The sequence below is a fragment of the Vulpes lagopus genome, chromosome 7 (genome assembly GCF_018345385.1).
Source record: "Vulpes lagopus strain Blue_001 chromosome 7, ASM1834538v1, whole genome shotgun sequence".
In the NCBI taxonomy this organism is placed as follows: Eukaryota; Metazoa; Chordata; class Mammalia; order Carnivora; family Canidae; genus Vulpes; species Vulpes lagopus.
Genome location: NC_054830.1, coordinates 120,007,988 through 120,024,809, shown reverse-complemented (window position 1 = coordinate 120,024,809; position 16,822 = coordinate 120,007,988). Strand labels below are relative to the sequence as shown.

Sequence of the window (16,822 nt, the reverse complement as noted above, 5' to 3'; positions counted from 1 at the left end):
TATAAAAATGCAAATATCAGTTTGCTCCTGGCCAGTGAACAAATCAGACAACTTCAAGCAGCAGCTCTCTGTGACTTGGTGAATTATGCTGCCTGGTTAGATCAGCCCTGCTTTCCAGAAGGCATGCCCTGCCCCATATGTGCTATATGGATCTTCATTGAGAGAAATCAGTGCCCTTGTGGAGATTCAGACTTAGAATCAAGTTTCAGGCATCTCTTCTTAGAAGACATTTATTTATATTACATACTCAATTTAAAGGAATAAATGCCCTTCCCTCAGCCTGCAAAGTTTGTTTATCTTAGCGCTACTGTGAGAACCTAACGTCCAATTGAAGGCGGCATGCTTTTTTCTCCTTCTCTGACCCAGCATTGCCTAAAGTAACAGCAGTCTCTAATCAAGGGGAACCCAAAGTACTTTGAGACTTTTGAATCCCATCTTTAATATTAGAGCTGCACATGTGCATTTGAGGAAACCTAGATTGCCCTAAGCCACACGGAAAGCATTTACATCTGAACCACTTTACATGTGATTGCGAACCCCAGGAAAATCTAAATAACTTTAGCAGTTGGCGATTTGGAAAACAGCCTGGGCCGTATAAATTTCCCCTTAGTTCTTTTCTGTTAAATCTTATGCCAAAGTAAATGGGAGCCGTGGAGAACCTTTGAACTCCTCAGGTCTCAAATGACCTCAGTGAAGCTGGATTGGCAGAAGCAGCGGTGCATTTCCAAGGCAGATCTTTCTCTTTCCCTCCAAGGAGTGAACACGAGACAGTTACCTTCCTAGGTGGAGGGTGCGGGATCGTGGGGCGTGGGCCTTCTCGCCTCTTCGCCCCATCAGACCAGCTGGTGCCTCTGAGAAGTGGGCTTTATGCCGGGCGCCGGGCAGGAGCGCCTCGCTGCAGCTCTTGGGGATCCCTGGAGCTGGCACACAGGCTTCTTTAGCACCTCCGCTTCACAATTTGGGCAGCTTTTTCCCCTTCCTGTCCCTTGCAGAAAGAGCTGTTGGAAGTAAGATAGATCCGAGTGCAGGACCACCAGGAGGCTTCCCATTTTCCCATTTCCTCTTTTGTGAATTGGATATTAAAAATAGCCCTGCCCCTGTGAGCCCCATTTCTCTGAATGTTTCATCCTTGTCCCCCTGACCAGTTTATTATCTTGTATATTGCCTTATTTATTAATGATTAATAACGATTAATAATTATTTATTTAAATGTCTTATAATTAATGTCCTAACAAATAGTATGTGTAATAGGACAGCATATATATGTAACATGTATTATACATGAGTGTGTCCTTAGGACTAGACCATATTTTGCCTCTCGAAGGCAGAGGCAGTGGCAGTGGACCTTCCTCCCTAGAGTCCAGTGCCATGCTGGGCACAGGATACATTGTCAGTAATGTGAGTCCAGTCCTATGAAGGTAGCTCTTCAGCCCTACTGTGCCCTACGTAGAGAAAAATACTGCTAGTCAAGACAATATTCACAAAAATTAGTTTTACTTCCCTTGTATTTTTTTCTTTATTTATTCATTAAAGACATACAGAAAGAAGCAAAGACACAAGCAGAGGGAGAAGCAGGCTCCCCCATGGGGAGCCCGATGTGGGACTTGATCTCAGGACCCTGGGATCACCCCTGAGCTGAAGGCAGATGCTCAACTGCTGAGCCACCCAGGTGCCCATTCTCTTTGTGTTTTAATGGATGCTTTTTCTCTAGTGTAGGAATAACCCTGAAGGAAAAAAATAACACGTATTTTACACTTTTGCCCTAATGATGTTTGCTAATCCTTTGAAAGACAAAAAATATTTATGTCAGCATTTACTTTTTGGGGTGAGGGGGTGAAAGGCCTGGGGGGTTTCTAAAACATATTTTTATCCTTAGCCCTCAGCTCTGAAAAGTCAGTGTTATTTGCCATAAATTGTTACTATTTGGGCATATTTGAGAAATCGCGTCACATAGTTTCTTCATGTGTTATCCCCAAATCAAATCTCGAATTATGATTATAGGCTCATGATTTTATTTTGTCTGCTAGTTTAGGGTGGTTCTTCCTCGCTCTCCAAATTCATTCCAGGCATTCATTGTGCATCTTTAAACATGGTCAGGAATGGGTGGGACGCTCACTCCTTCTAGAGACAGCCTTTCTCTGCTCCCAGTCAGGCAAGAAGATGGAATATGTGGTGTGTTTAAAGATCTTTATGGATGTGGAAGTCTAAGTGCCCAAAGTGTGTGTCTTTGGAGGAGGGAGGACATTTACATCCAAAAATTTGCATGACTTGTGTCTTAGAAACCCAAGGAAACTCTCCTCAAACGGAGTTTGTTAGAGGCTCTGCCTGTTGGGTATTAGGGGAGGATGGAGAAGAGTCAACAGAAAATCCAGAACCTGACAGCACACATGTGGAGGCAGTGACTTAGAACCAGTGGTTTGGGAATCTGTGATATGTGGGTTTGATTCCCATCTCCTTTACTCGGTAGCTTTGAGCAACTTACTTGCTAGATTGGTCTTCAGTTGACTCAGTGAAATGAGAATAGTATTAGATATTAAATAAGATTAAATTTATAAAGGAACACACCAATGAAACGCAGTGTCTGGCCTGAATTGGTTTAAAATAAATGGTAGCTGATGTGAGCATTATTATTGTGTTATTACTGTTATTTTTATCACTGTTATTATCACTTGTATTATAAGAAACTCAAGAGTGTCTATTTGACAGACCGCAAATAACTACTGAAGTAATGGATGTTTCAGGGAAGAAGGTGGTAGATTCTGAAGTGGCTACTGTCTTAGTAGGCAAATAGGGACAAGGAGTTTATATTTTTTAAAAGATTTTATTTATTCATGAGAGACACAAAGAGAGAGAGAGAGACACAGTCAGAGGCAGAAGCAGGCTCCCTGTGGGGAACCTGATGTGGGACTTGATCCCAGGACCCTGGGATTATGCCCTGAGCCAAAGGCAGACACTCAACCACTAAACCATCCAGGTGTCCCAGGATAAGGGGTTTGATAGGGACCTCTCCACACTCCACTTCCTCCCCCACTCGCACCCCCTGAAAGCTTTCTCACTTGCTAACACTGCTGTAAGCCTCTTACACACACCCTTACTAAAGGGGTTGGTGTGTACCAAATACTGATCTTATCCTTATGTAGATACAACGTCTGCCAATTTCTTCTCTCTCTGAGCTGTATTTTACTCGGGCTAGTGTTGTCCTTGTATAGTATGGATACAGGGCATATACAATTCTTTCCCCTCACCGAAAGCCCTGATTCACAGCGTTTGATAATATGTGTGGTGTAGATTCTCCCAGCATACCCAGTTTCAGGGTCCCAACATGAAGCCACTGAACACAGAGTTGGGAAGAACTGTGCATGGTTGCTCAAGTCAGGGCAGGCTGTGTCCAGTACAGCACCGAGGCAGCCTGAAGCATAAGCCGTGACAGCATAGAGTGGGATGCTCAGTAGCCGAACCTAGACATAAATGCAGTAGAGGGAAAGTAGTTTGTCCCCGGGATGCATCATTATGATGTACTTGGCCAACAGAATTCATCCAGAAAGTGAATTAATGCCAGATTACCTGAATGACATGTTTCAGGGCCAATTTTCTGTACTTGCTCTGTTATTCTCCAAACATTCTCAGGACAGAAATATTTTCCTAGTTCTTCTGCATTCTGGGGGATGAGGAGGTAGGAGGTCATTACCTCCCTCCTTTTCCCACTCCCTCCCTCCCTTCTTTATTACCTCCCCTACTGCCTTTGAGAGTGTTTCCTTTCATCTCTTTTGTAATGTCAACAATGCCACCAGAGCTTCAGAAAAGATAATAGTATTCCTGCTTTGTGGAAATGGTAGAGGTAGTAGAAAGCTGCCATACATCATCAATCTGCCTCTCATTACGTTACTGTCACTTGTAATTTGTCATCTTGTCATTTGGAAATCCTCTCTATATTCAGACACCCCACTTATTTGTTTATTTGTTTGTTTTTCCCCATTAGTAGAGGCAATGATTTCAACCACTGGCCACCTTACCTTTGCTGTCACAAGTTTCATTTTATTCTCTCCCCCAAGGGTGTTGGAAACTGTACCACCTTGTATCTAGGAAATTGCATGATGGTGGCTGTAAATAGATTTCCGAGAATTTTTAATTAAGTGATGATACCTAGAGCTTTTTCATCATACTTTGGTCCCTGGAGATGATAAAACAGACTCCTCTAGGGAAGCTGTTCTGTTTTCTGCCACACATTGTTGGAGCAAGCAGGACTCAGTTATAGGCCACCTCAGAACTGTTAGAATGATACCAGTTGATGTTTTACCAGCGACCAGTTTTGTCAACGTGGTGGATTAAAAGACCCAGGTCTCCTCGCTAAGAAGCTTTCTAAACGTCTAATGACTTCAACCGAAGAGGAGACGTTTGGGATAACCAGTTTGTCACTTACCATGAGGCTGTTTGCAGACATGCTTGAGATCATTGCTTGTACCATCCTAATCCTTGTGAGCGTTGTTGGAAACGTGTGTTTATTTTATTCTACGAGGAAATGTATCACTGGGCGTTTCCAGACCTCCTTTCTTCTGATTTTCTGCCTTGTATTTGTCCACCTCCTTAAAAACTTGGTGGTGAATGTCATGAAAATTGTTTATTCTTCTGGTTTCATGTTGGATTCGGCTGGCTGCAAAGTTGTGCACTTTACAGCTGCCCTGACAACCTCGCTGGCCATCTGGTTCGTGTTATACTTTGCCTTGGTCTACCACCGGAAGCTCTACCACACTGTCCACCCCTCGAGTAAGGCTCCCAACCTGGATCATCAGGGGCATTCTGCGAAGGTGGTGTGTGCGCTTGTGGTGGCTGGGGTGGCAGTGTACATCCCGGTTTTGCTTTGCACTACGAAGTCGGAACACCGGAGGGTGGGAAATCAGACAGACCCTTGGTCTCCTAACAGGCTTTACGTGAGTTGCTTCCTTTACTTTGGAAATAAGCAGATGGAGTTTTACTATGGGAAAATATTTTTGGTTCTGATCGATATTCTGCCTCTAGCCACCTTAGTCTTTGTCTGTTTCTGGATGTCTGTTCTCCTTTTGGAAAGAAAGAAAATGACATATGGCAACATCTGGATTGGAGATGATGATTCAGAAATTGAAATCCTTAGAGGGGCCAAGTTCAGTATTTTATTAATGTGGCTGGTCACTCCACTTTGGATTTCTCACTTTATCTTAGTCTATTTCTTAAAAGACTTGGCAGCCTGTGTCTTTTTTCCAGCTGTTCTCACAGCCCTTTCTTCGGGCTTCTCGGCTCTGAGTCCTTTCCTGCTCATGTCGGTAAACTACAAAATGAAGTTGGTGTCCTTCTGTGGTGCCAGAGAGGAAAAACCCACACCTCAGCCTGCAGAGGTCATTCTTTCTCCATATGCTTAATGGCAAAGAACTCAGGTTTTGTTTTTTTTTTTTAATTCAGTTTTTATTTTAATTCCAGCACAGGTAAAGTACAGTGTTCTGTTAGTTTCAAGTGTACAATAAGTGATCCAACAGTTCCATACACCCCCCTGTGCTCTTCACAAGTGCGCTCCTTAATCCCCATCATCTATTTCACCCATCACCCCCTCCCCACCCCATCCCCTCTGGTAACCATTGGTTTAAAGAACTTGCTTTGAATCCCTGGGAAAAAGGCCTTGATCCGGGAAGGTGCAGCTGAGGCTTCCCTAACCCTCCTTGCTAGGCGGTTTTTGCAAGGGGGCAAGAAGATCCCCTGCTCTCTGAAAATAGAGCTCTGGGAGAAATGGCAAGAAAATAACTCGAACATGAAATTATTAAAAGCTAAAGAAAAACAGTCATTGGGACTCTTGTCATTTGGGACGATCCCAAGGTTTTTAATGTAGAAATTCCAAAGTGACTGAACAAGGGTCACAGTCTGGAAATAAACTCAATGTAACAAACGTATTAAGTATTTACTCTGTACGAGGTATTGTATTCCAAAACAGCATATTGTTGAAACTGAGGATAATACTTCCTAGCTGAGTTGCTTGCTGATGGTACTTGACACTAATCTTGTGTTTTCATCTTCTGTTTTCCTTAACATGCTTTGCCACACATTGAAAATCATTACTTAAGTATGCAGTGTTCAGTTTTTGCACTATTAGTCATCTACGTGGGAAGCAGACTGTGTTAACTTTCCTTCCTCTAAGTGTCTTTAGTAAATTAGGGATAGATGAAAGCATTGGATCAAAGAATTAGTGTTTGCTTCATCATAGTCTGCGTTTATGCCTAGATGTGCAAATATTTGGTTACCGAGCTATTCTTGTTTACCTACATCTCAAGCTATGTTCTTCTTCAGAAGAAAAGTCATTTATTTTATAGTTTATTTCCTCTTTTGGTTATTAAGTTGGTAAGTTTTAATTGGAGGAATTCTCTGACTTCTGGATTTGGATTCAATAAAAATAAACATATGATAATCATTATTAAACATACATGGCCAGTGGGGCACCTGGATGGCTCAGTCAGTTAAGGTCTGCCTTCAGCTCAGGTCATTATTCCAGGGTCCTGGGATCAATCGAGCCCCACATCGGGCTTCCTGCTCATTGGAGTGTCTGCTTCTCCCTTTGCCTCCCCCCTGCTTGGGTTCATGCTCTCTCTCTCATAAATAAATAAAATATTTCTTTTAAAAAGCCTACATGGCCAGGATTTTATTTTTCACAGTTAGCCAGTATAGCCAGTTGGACTGCTTAAGTTTCAATGAGTAATTATTTTAAATATTTTATAATGCATACATGTGTAAGCATTGGATTTTAAGCTAATTCTCATTAGATTCTAATTTTTTTCAGTTTCCTTCTTTATTAGTAGGCATGGAATTTATTGTGCTGTACTTTGAGTGACTGGATATCCCTGTATTGAGATTCTTGCTCTAAAAAGGCTGCATCTAAAATTATAAACCTGGATTTCATTAACAGGAGAAACTTAGAACATCTCTATTGCCATGAAGTGCCATGGAGAAAAGAAATTTTAAAGTAACCAAGGCCTAAATTTTCTAGGGTTTCGTAGGCGGGCGTCTGTCCCTTGTGTAGCACTGGGAATTAAAACACACACACACACACACACACACACACACACACACAGAGGCTTAAGGCCTTCTAGTTTTCTGGGTGGTCTTCATGGGAAATGCTTAGTGGAGTCCACGGAGGCAGTTTAATCAGGAGGGCACTAGGCATGGATCCTGTATAATGAAGTTAACATCTGTGGACATGGAGGATGTGGGGAAGAGGTCACCATCTTTTAATTAAGTGCAGATGTAGCCAGGGCTGGGATGAGCTATTGATCTTAGTTCGCAGTTCTCAAATGTGGTTCTGGGACCAGCAGAATCAGCATCACCTGGGAAGTTATGAGAAATGTACATTCCCAGGCCTCTACCCAGCCTATTGAATTGGAACTTCTTAGGATTGGACCCAGCAATTTGCTTTAATAATCCTTCTGAGTGATTTTCATGTGGGTTGAACTTTGAGAACACCAGTCTAAGGTTGCTCGAAAGTTTAATCTCTACAAACACGCAGAGGTAGGAGAACGAAGCCAAGATGGTAGACTCCTGATGGAGCCTTTAATGCTCTCTCTGCATATTTCTGTTATGTCTACCTCTGTCGAAAAGGAGATCAAGATTGTCATCTGTATTCCATACATTCTCAATAATAATTTCCAAGCAAATCCACTGTAGAAATCAAACAATCTTTGCAAAATCAGGAGTAAAGCATGACCACTTCAGGTGCGCCAAAAATTTGAAACTTGGATTTGGATAGTTTCCTGTATGTATCTGAGTAAGAGATGCAGTTCAAAATTACTCCATAGTTCCTTTCCAGAAGCGGGTGCAAGATGCAACTGGCTAAGGTCCAGGCTCAACTTCCCAGTGGTAGAAATGTTTCCCGTTCCTTCCCAGGTATTTACTTTTTGTTTGAGCCTCATTAGGTCATAGTTTTGTCCTTGTAGAATTGATAATTTTTCATCTACAATGGAGAGTAAATCATATTTTCACTGAATGAACAACATCCCAGTTCTCTTTATAAATTATTTTCTTTTTTACTCTCTCTAAATTTCCACTTTCCTTCACTTGTGGGATCAGGGTGGCAGATGAGACAGGACTGGGGAGGTCCAATGGAGATTGTCACAGCAGAACCCTGGAGAGGGGTCCAAGTAGGGTTAGGACTGTCTTGAGGTCCCGGCCCAGTTTCAGGGATGTTCCCACTGCCATCTCACACCACAGAGAATGTTTGTGTTAAGAGGCCAAGTCTTCCTCCTTGCAAATGCAGGGGTCCCATCTTTTACACTCAAAAGATCCCTCCAAACCTCTAGATGAACAATTTATTGCTGGCGTGGTTGTGATCTCATGAAGCAACCTGTTCGATTTAAGCCCGTTCCAGTTGCCATTAGTAGGAAGTCTGCAGGGATTGGTATCTCTAAAACTTGCTCTTAGATCTACTCTTGGAGTCGAGTCTTGCTTTTACATGGTGGCTCTTTGTGGTCATGGAGGGAAAGGAGATTCAGTTCTCTACATTAGATGGTTCCTTAGCTGTGCCACATGAGACGGAGCTTTCCAACCACCAGCTGTCCTGACTTCCTTACTTTGTCTTGGTACAGAACTGTTTGCCTTTGACCTTCTTAAGAAGTGACATCCAGAACTGGACCCAGTATAATATCTTTGTGTTTGGGAGTATGTCTATTTTTTCCTGTTATACAACCTTTTGTCTTGCGCAGCTGCTATAAGCATGGATTCTTTTCAAAAAGAATTTCAAACATTAAATTTATTTTAAATCTATCTTCTCTCACATATACACATACAAATTTAAAAGTACCTCTACCTCTTGGCTGAACTACTAAGGTCTTTTCAAGCTCTAAAGTCCTAGTGTAAGTTGGTTTGTTGTCAGCATGTAGATTATAGAAATAATGAAATGACTCCCAAATCATTTGCAAGAATTTTAAACTACAAGCAAGAGCTCAAAACTACCAAAAGACCAACCTTTGTAGGGATTTGTCAGAGCAGTCCTGACCTCCAGAATGGGGTTTTCTAGTACAGTGCTATCTTACTTGCATTTTTAATAAGACATAAAGGAAAGATGGCCATAATCATTTGTGTTCTTTGACGTGAAATCAAAGTATTAAACCAACTGGCTGTGGAACATAATATTTTATGGACCAGTTCAGGGATCTCTCTGGGTAAGGGGTGTTAGGTGCACAAAGATCGTACATTTTTCTCTCATGATGATGATCATGCCTACCATTTTTTCTGTTTAGACTCTGCTGGAGAGGGGAAAGAACAATTTGTTTGGCATTACAGTTTGTAACCACCCAAAGCAATTCAATTAAGGACTAATAAGGATGTCTATGGAGTTCTGACCCAAATGGTTCAAAGACATGCCCATGTTTCAGAGCAATCTGGAGGGCAAAGCAGAGGAGTCTCAGAATTAGTGGCAAGTCACTTGTCTGAGCTGCTTTTCTCCTTTTTCTCCTCCTTAGAAGTATTTAATTTGGGCCAAACATTCCTGCATTTTCCCATCTGTAAAGTAGAAAGGAGATGACTGCAAATCATGGTATACACACTCTGCCTCCTCACGGACTTACAATAAATAAAGTCACATAAAAACAATATGACTTGAAAAAAATCAAATGTCTGATACAGGCAAAGCATTACTTTTACCTCTGCAGTTTTGACAAGCTGGAATAAGGGAAAGAAGCAAAGTTAACATCAAAAGCTCTGGCTGTGTGTCCGTGAGGCAATTCCAGATCCTCTCTGAGCCTAAATTTCCTTATCTCCACAAAAGAATCATGAAGAGATTTGTCTTTCAGGACCTTTGTGAAATATAAATGGGAGAGTGTATGTAGAAAGAAGCACATAGGGCCTGGATATAAAGTTTGTTCCAGATAGGGCACCCAACCCAGACCCCAGGACAGAGCTTCCTTTGCTTCACTACTGTACTGTGGGCAAACAGGAAGTGCAGTATCCCTTCCCCGAGAGCTGGGGTAGGGTCAGTGTTGTCTCTTGTTGGATAGCAAACATTCACTTGTGTTTTCTCCAAACATGCCAGAAAATGTGATATTCCAAGAAAATGTGCTGTATTTACACTCTGACTTTGGAAATAATCCCCTGACCACCCCCAATTTACCACTCTGGCCTTCACCCTTCCCAATTCCCTTTTTGCACAAAAGCAGCAATAGGTGCAAAATCAGTGTTACCTATCTTACTGGCATAATTCTTGGCTTTGGCCCATGCTGTCACCACTGCCTGGGAGACCCCCCCCACGCACACCCTGGGCCTCCAGCTCCCCTCACCATTCATACCCTTGTCCCTCAGCATTCATCTGAGACCTTATCCTTCGCAGGCAGGCCGCCTCATCTCCAAGGTCTAGATTGTGTGTCTCAGGCTCCTGTGTTTTCATTCCTCTGAACGAGGACCACATTTTATTGTGATGGCTTGTTTTGTTTTTCTTTTTTTTTTTTTTTTAAGATTTTTATTTATTTATGAGAGACACAGAGAGAGAGAGGCAGAGACACTGGCAGAGGGAGAAGCAGGCTCCCTGAGGGGAGCCCGATGTGGGACTTGATCCCAGGGCCCCAGGATCACACCCTGAGCCAAAGGGAGATGCTCAACTGCTAAGCCACCCAGACCTCCCCCTGCTTCCTTTTTAAAGAGATGGCTTGTTTTCTTAACCTGTGTCCCCTTATACTGTGTGCCCCACACTGGTGTGGAGAGTGTGCACATGGAGGTAGTCCCTAAATGAGGAAGCAAGAAGTGGGTGAAATCTCCAGAGCATGTGCTCCCTCCCCTCCCTACCTTGTATCCTTCTTGTCTCTTCTCCACTTGCCTCTTTCTAGTAGAAATGTCTTGTCTCTGTCATTTTTCTGCTTCAGGACTAGGCATTTAGCAACTGCCATGGTTCTGGCCACTGTTGAATCAAAGAGTAAAAGAAACTGAATCCAACATTTGGAATGAGTTGCTTCCTTGCCAGCCAAGCTACCGAGCCAACTGGGGACGGCATTTCATATATTTCACTTTTTTCCACTCGTGCCTTGCAGTCCTTAGTTGGTGATTTTTTTTTTTTTTGGAGCTCTTGTTATATTAAAGGAAGTAAATCCAGTATCTGTGTGCAAGCTTGCAAACTGAAAATGTATCCCAGTACAGATTTGGCTCTTGGTGTGTGTGCGTGTGTGCGTGCACAGGGGGGTAGGCTGCTCTGTTTTCCCAAGTACTAGTGAATTAAAGAGCAAAGAAAGAAACTGTGATGCAAATCTATTGAGGTTACCTCATCGCCGAAAGTACTCTGCTCATTTATTTTGACAAGCCCAGCTCCAGTTTAATTACCAGGCCTTCGTAGTCAACTGGTAAACGGAGCACTAGTGACTTTGGCAGGAGAGGAGAGATCTGTGTAACACGAGCCTTCGGAGTGAGTCCATGCCGACTCCTTGTAAAATGGAGCGAGGCCCTACGTTTCAGGAGAATTTCAGGAGAGCAGGTTAAGTAATGTGTGACTGTACTCACAAATCCGTGAGCCTTTTATGAGCCAAGCACCCCGGAATGTGTACATTAAGTGAGTGTAGCTTCTTACAGAAGGTTTGTTGGCCATTCCAAGCTTTTTCCACTTAATGATGCCATTAGCCACAGATTTTGGGAAGTCTTCATGTGGAATTACGTTTAGAGTCAATTTTCAAGTCAAAACAGAAAAATTATAAATGTCACCTGAAGATGATCAGTATAATACAAGAATGGGGTAAGGCTATTTCTTGCAATTGCTTGCTTCCTTTTTATTATCCATTTGGACCCATAGTTCCTTTGAGCTCTTTCCCCAGACTGAATCTTCCCTGGAAGGAAGTGGTTGGGCCATCACTGAGGTCCCTTATGAGAGGGTGACATGGTGTTGATAGACCCATTAGGGCCATGAGCCCCTTCTGTACACTTTAATAGGCACTGGGGGGACTTCAGTTTTTGGCAGTTTATCAAAACTCCATGAGAGTAGAAAAAAGTCCTGCCTCATCTCCAAGGTCTAGATTAACCTGTGTCCCCTTGAGACATTGTGTACAATTGGTGCTCGTTGTCCTTTATCTCCTCTAGCTGAGCATCTGCTCAGAGTTTGGGTGATGTTTCTCCTGATACCTCAGGCACATCAAAAAAGAAGGGAAGGTGTCACCAACAGCTTCTGCACAGCATACAGGTCCCAGTCACCTAGCCCTGTGTCCCCACAGTCTAATATGTTCTTTCTTTTCCTTCCTATAAATTTTCCTACTGAGATTGGTAGCACTCAACCATTAGAAAATATTTTTATTTTTCTATCCTCCCACTCACTATCTAGCTTAGATCTTCATTTCTCCCCACCCTTAAAAAAAGTTAAACACAGAATGTACCTGCCTAAGCAATTAACAACTTGAAACTTGCTAACATCCATGAGGACAAAGGAAAAGCCCTGCTGAGCCTGAAATGGAATTTTAGTGAGTCACCAGTACCAAAGGTAGACAGATCTTGGAAGAAGGTCTGTTGGGGTGAAGGGGGCAGTAATACAAAAGAAAGCCCTTATGACCTCAGAACCTGGTGCAAGTGACTACAGCTTGCAGGGGCAGGGCTGATGGGGATGCGAGCACAGCACAAATTTATAAATGACGGGGTTTTGAGATCCCAAGGCCAACTATAAGGCATAGCAATAAAAATCTCATGTAAAGGATTTGCAGCAAGACCACCCTTTTTGGGGAGGCTGAGAAGTATTTTTCACCTCAGTGTAAACCCACTCTCTGGGCTGTGCGTGAATTTAGCCATCATGCGTCCAAGCTGCTAGTCTGGCCAGAGGGAGGATGGCCTTGGTTGTCTACTGGCCTTGCACTTGACAGCACTTGTGCCCTTCCCTCTGGTCACAAGAGCAAAGGGAAAATCTACAGCAGCGGTCACAATGAAGCAAGAACCCTTCCTTCCTCCACTTGTAAAATAAAGGAAACGTAATCCCCACCTTGCAACATTTTATGACTTTTGTGAAGGTTTTCTTTTCCGAATCCTAGGAGAGAACATGGAGGCTGTGTGAAAGTATAAATTATAACGAGCTGGTAATTTATTTGGAAGAAATTTTATTGTTCCTGTTGTGGCATGAGAATTTAAAACAATCTTAGAATACAAATTTGATCTCGGAATACAGACGAAGTAAACATTATTTGGCAGGAGGCATGAGTAACAAAAAGAGGTGGCTATGATACTTATTGTTTAATGCTGAATTTCTTTGAAGGCTCAAACACTCACATTCCCCCCAGAGTGGGGCAGGGCTCCTCAGTGAGGAGAGCCAAAGAAGGGGAGCTGGTGAACTGGGAGCCCAGGCCCATCTATGAAGCAGCTTAGCTCCAGCCAGTTGTCACAGGGAATGTGGATCTGTGTTGGCCAGAGCTTCAGATATTTTTTAAAGCAAACCAAGTAATCCAGAATTTTATGTGAAATCACCCAAGGTCTACAAATTGGCAACTAACTCAGTTTTTTTGAAAAACACTGCTAGGGCCAGACACATCACATCTGTGGGCCAGACTCCACTCATGGGCCTCCAGTGTGTGCCCTCTCTGGCCGTGTGTATTCCCTTCAAGCATGTGGTCAAGAAAGGGGACACCCTGGCTTCCAGTGTGAGGTGGAATGTGGGGCAGGATGGTGCCACTGGGTCAGGATGAGAAAAGCACCTGCAACCCAGCTCAGTTTCCTTATCCTGTTGGATGATTTTCAGCGGATGTGGAAGCCATGTAATGACCACTGGGACAGCTGGGGTCTCACTCTCTACTGAAAAGGAGCAATGAATATTGGGACTGTGGCCAGATTGGTGAACCATGGGGATTGCTGCACTCTGTAACTGGGGAGGTTAACTCTTCCAGGGTGGTACCTTGAGAGAGAGAAGCCCTGAAACCAGACAAGAGGAATTGAGTGGTAGAGAGAATAAGGCATTTCCAGGAGATGGCTGCACGGGAAAGCCCGTTAGGAGAGGAAGGTTGTGGATGCTATGGACCCCTTTGTCTGAGGCTGCACCCCCCAACCCACTGCAATAAACATGGGCAGTGGCCCAGCTCTTCATGAGCTGGAACCACTGTAATTCTTGTCTTCTGGTCTATGGAATAAAGACTCTCACTACTATCTCTAAGTCTAAACATGAAGATCATCTGCTTTAATGTCATGCTTTATATTATCCACTGGCTATGTCCCATTAGAATGACTGCTAGAGTGGATATTGTTGTTTATGTTATCAGAACACCTCAAAAAGGGGCTTGATGATTACTTGTTAATTTGTCTCGTTAAGATGTGTTCATGTGCATTTTATATTTCATCTGTATGTCTATATATTTAAAGATCCGCTCGATCTTCAGTTTCAATACTTTTTCTTGCTTCGTGAAACTTTGTTTCTGGTGATGTTATTTTTGTCTGCACCCCATCCAGACACCCACATCATCTTGTGCTCACCAAGACCACAGGAATAGAGTCTGTAGGTTAACAATTCATCGTGGAGTATGGATGTAGTGAAAAGAAACTAGATTAGAAGAAAGTTGGCCAGTTGATGAGCTAGAATCCATGTAGTCTAGATTGTCTCAGAATCAACCAGAATGGAAGAGAAAGTCATTTTGTGTAATTTGCAAGTATGAGTGTGCATTTTTTTCTCTGAAAATCTTTGTCAGGATTAGAGGAAAAGTTATATATTTTTTACCAAGCAATTTGCTTAAGAATCTACTTTTAAATTTCCATAAATAATAAAAGTCCTGGATGTATATGTATATCTAAAAAGTATATAACAAATACAATAATATGTAAATATATAAAACATTAATATTATTCAACATTATTTATTAAAATGATTATAATTGCATTAATTATAATTATATATTAATCATATGTAATTATTAATATTATGTTAATTTTAATACATAATGTAATCTTGATATATAATATTATATATAACAAATACAAATTGATTTCATTTCATTTTAAACCTTAATGTGATTTCAAAAATTACTTTTTTTTTTTTTTTTTAGAGAGAGGGAAAAGGGGGAGGGAGGGGCAGAGAGAATCGTAAGCAGTCTCCAAGCCCAGTGCAGAGTTCGACTCAGGGCTCTATCTCACAACGCTGAGATTATGACTCAAGCCAAAATCAAAAGTCAGACGCTCAACTGACTGAGCCGCTCAGGCGCCCCTGAGAGAGCTTTTAATATTTATTCTAAGTGGATAATCTCATTCGAACATGGTGGTAGCATCCTAATCTTTTCTTGGATCATTTCTATATCCACTATAATTAAAAATATATAAAAATGGTACATGCTGTGGGAAGAGGAAGAGAAGAAACACTGGAAATTAAGTGACAGTTTTGAGTTATGAAGGGCAAGTGATTTTTCTCTCATTTATTGTAATTAAGTGATTTGTGCAGCTTAAAAAAAAGAAAAGATCTCAAAATGGCAAAGCAGTGCCTCCAGAGTAAGAGTTTCCTTTTCAAAAATAGTCATTTTTAAACTCTTGATCTTATATTAATTACACCCAGTTTCATCATTAATTAAACTCATTTTCCTCAGCCTGGACTTCTTTTCACTTTCCAGTAATATATTCCTTAGTCTTCTTATTTCTCTGTCTAATCAAGATAACCCTTGATTAGAGAACTGAAAGGGGAAAGAATAAATTATTTCAGATGCTCAATTCTGAGCACCTCAGACAGTTTCTATAATAAGAAAGACCAGTTAGGGTAAGGGGACCCTTGTTGGCTCTGTGAGTCAGCTCTGCAGGAGATGCTGTGCACTCAGGCACTGCCCGGAGATCTATATCTCTGTTCTTGACATCTGTAGGTGCCACTGCCACCACCAATGGTGATGATGATAAGTGATGGGAAAGCAAGCTGGGAGGTGATGTATCTTCCTTGACAGATTTAAAGGGTTGCTACAGGCAGCCCTGAGGCAAGTGCTGATGGAGGACATTCTGGCGCCGGCCTCAGGTCACTGTGGCACAGTCAGGCAGAGCTGTGAGAAGCCCGGAGCCATGTGGAAACTCTGTGGTTTACATCTATGCCTGGATCCTTCTTTTTGAAGATGGGAGAAGCTGGGGGAAGGGGTGAACTGGACGTTGGCCTACAAAATCTGAAGTAGCCATTACGGTTGGTTAGTTGGTCTCTGTCTTGTACTTGGGTTATTTTTGTGGGGATCCACTGCTTACTGCTCCATGCTCGGCTTCCAAGGATATGCCCATAGTAAACATCGGGATATAATGAATATCCTAGATTTTGAGGCGTGCTCCCCATCACCAAAGCCCTGCTTTCACCCAGGGCATGGTAAGTGCTAGGTGTGGGCTGGGTGCATCCTAATACTGGTCACTGGGGAAGCAGCTGATCTCAGTCACTGCCTTGGCACAAACAAGTGAACACAGATGAAGTGAAGCAAAGGACCTGGGGTGCTCCCCAGGGAGCCCGAGGAACTGAACTCCCTGCTTCCAGAAAGCCAGGCAGGGACATCAGACGAGCAAACGTATGCTTAAAGGCAGCACTAGCCCCCAGTTATCCCACTCATTTTTGTTTATTTAACTATAGATGGGAGTTTGGGTTATAAAACAGCTAACTCATTTGCTTTTCTTTTTTGCTTTTGTCTTTTCCAGGACTTTTATAAGTATTTGACTTTACTCAAAATGTGCAAAGAGGAATAATGGAAGCACCTGAATACCTTGATTTGGATGAAATTGACTTCAGTGATGATATATCTGTAAGTAGCACTTCTTGCAAGCGATGCTTCAGGAGATACTGCTTTCACCTACATGGGCTGCTTTTTTTATAATCTGTATATCCTAAACTCTCCCAGTCGTGTTTAGCAGTTGACAGCCGAAATCCCATGTGGCAGAC

The 16,822-nt window shown here is 42.4% G+C and overlaps 1 protein-coding gene across 2 annotated transcripts in view; it reads left to right on the top strand.

Moving 5' to 3' along the window:
- Positions 1-16,822, top strand: part of LOC121496136 (synuclein alpha interacting protein) — a 149,820-nt gene that overhangs the window by 57,966 nt on the left and 75,032 nt on the right. For both annotated transcript variants that reach the window (XM_041764428.1, XM_041764427.1), the window contains one exon: positions 16,582-16,685. In XM_041764428.1, the coding sequence (XP_041620362.1) occupies positions 16,629-16,685 (57 nt within the window). In that variant the 5' untranslated portion in view covers positions 16,582-16,628. The remainder of the gene's footprint in view (positions 1-16,581; positions 16,686-16,822) is intronic.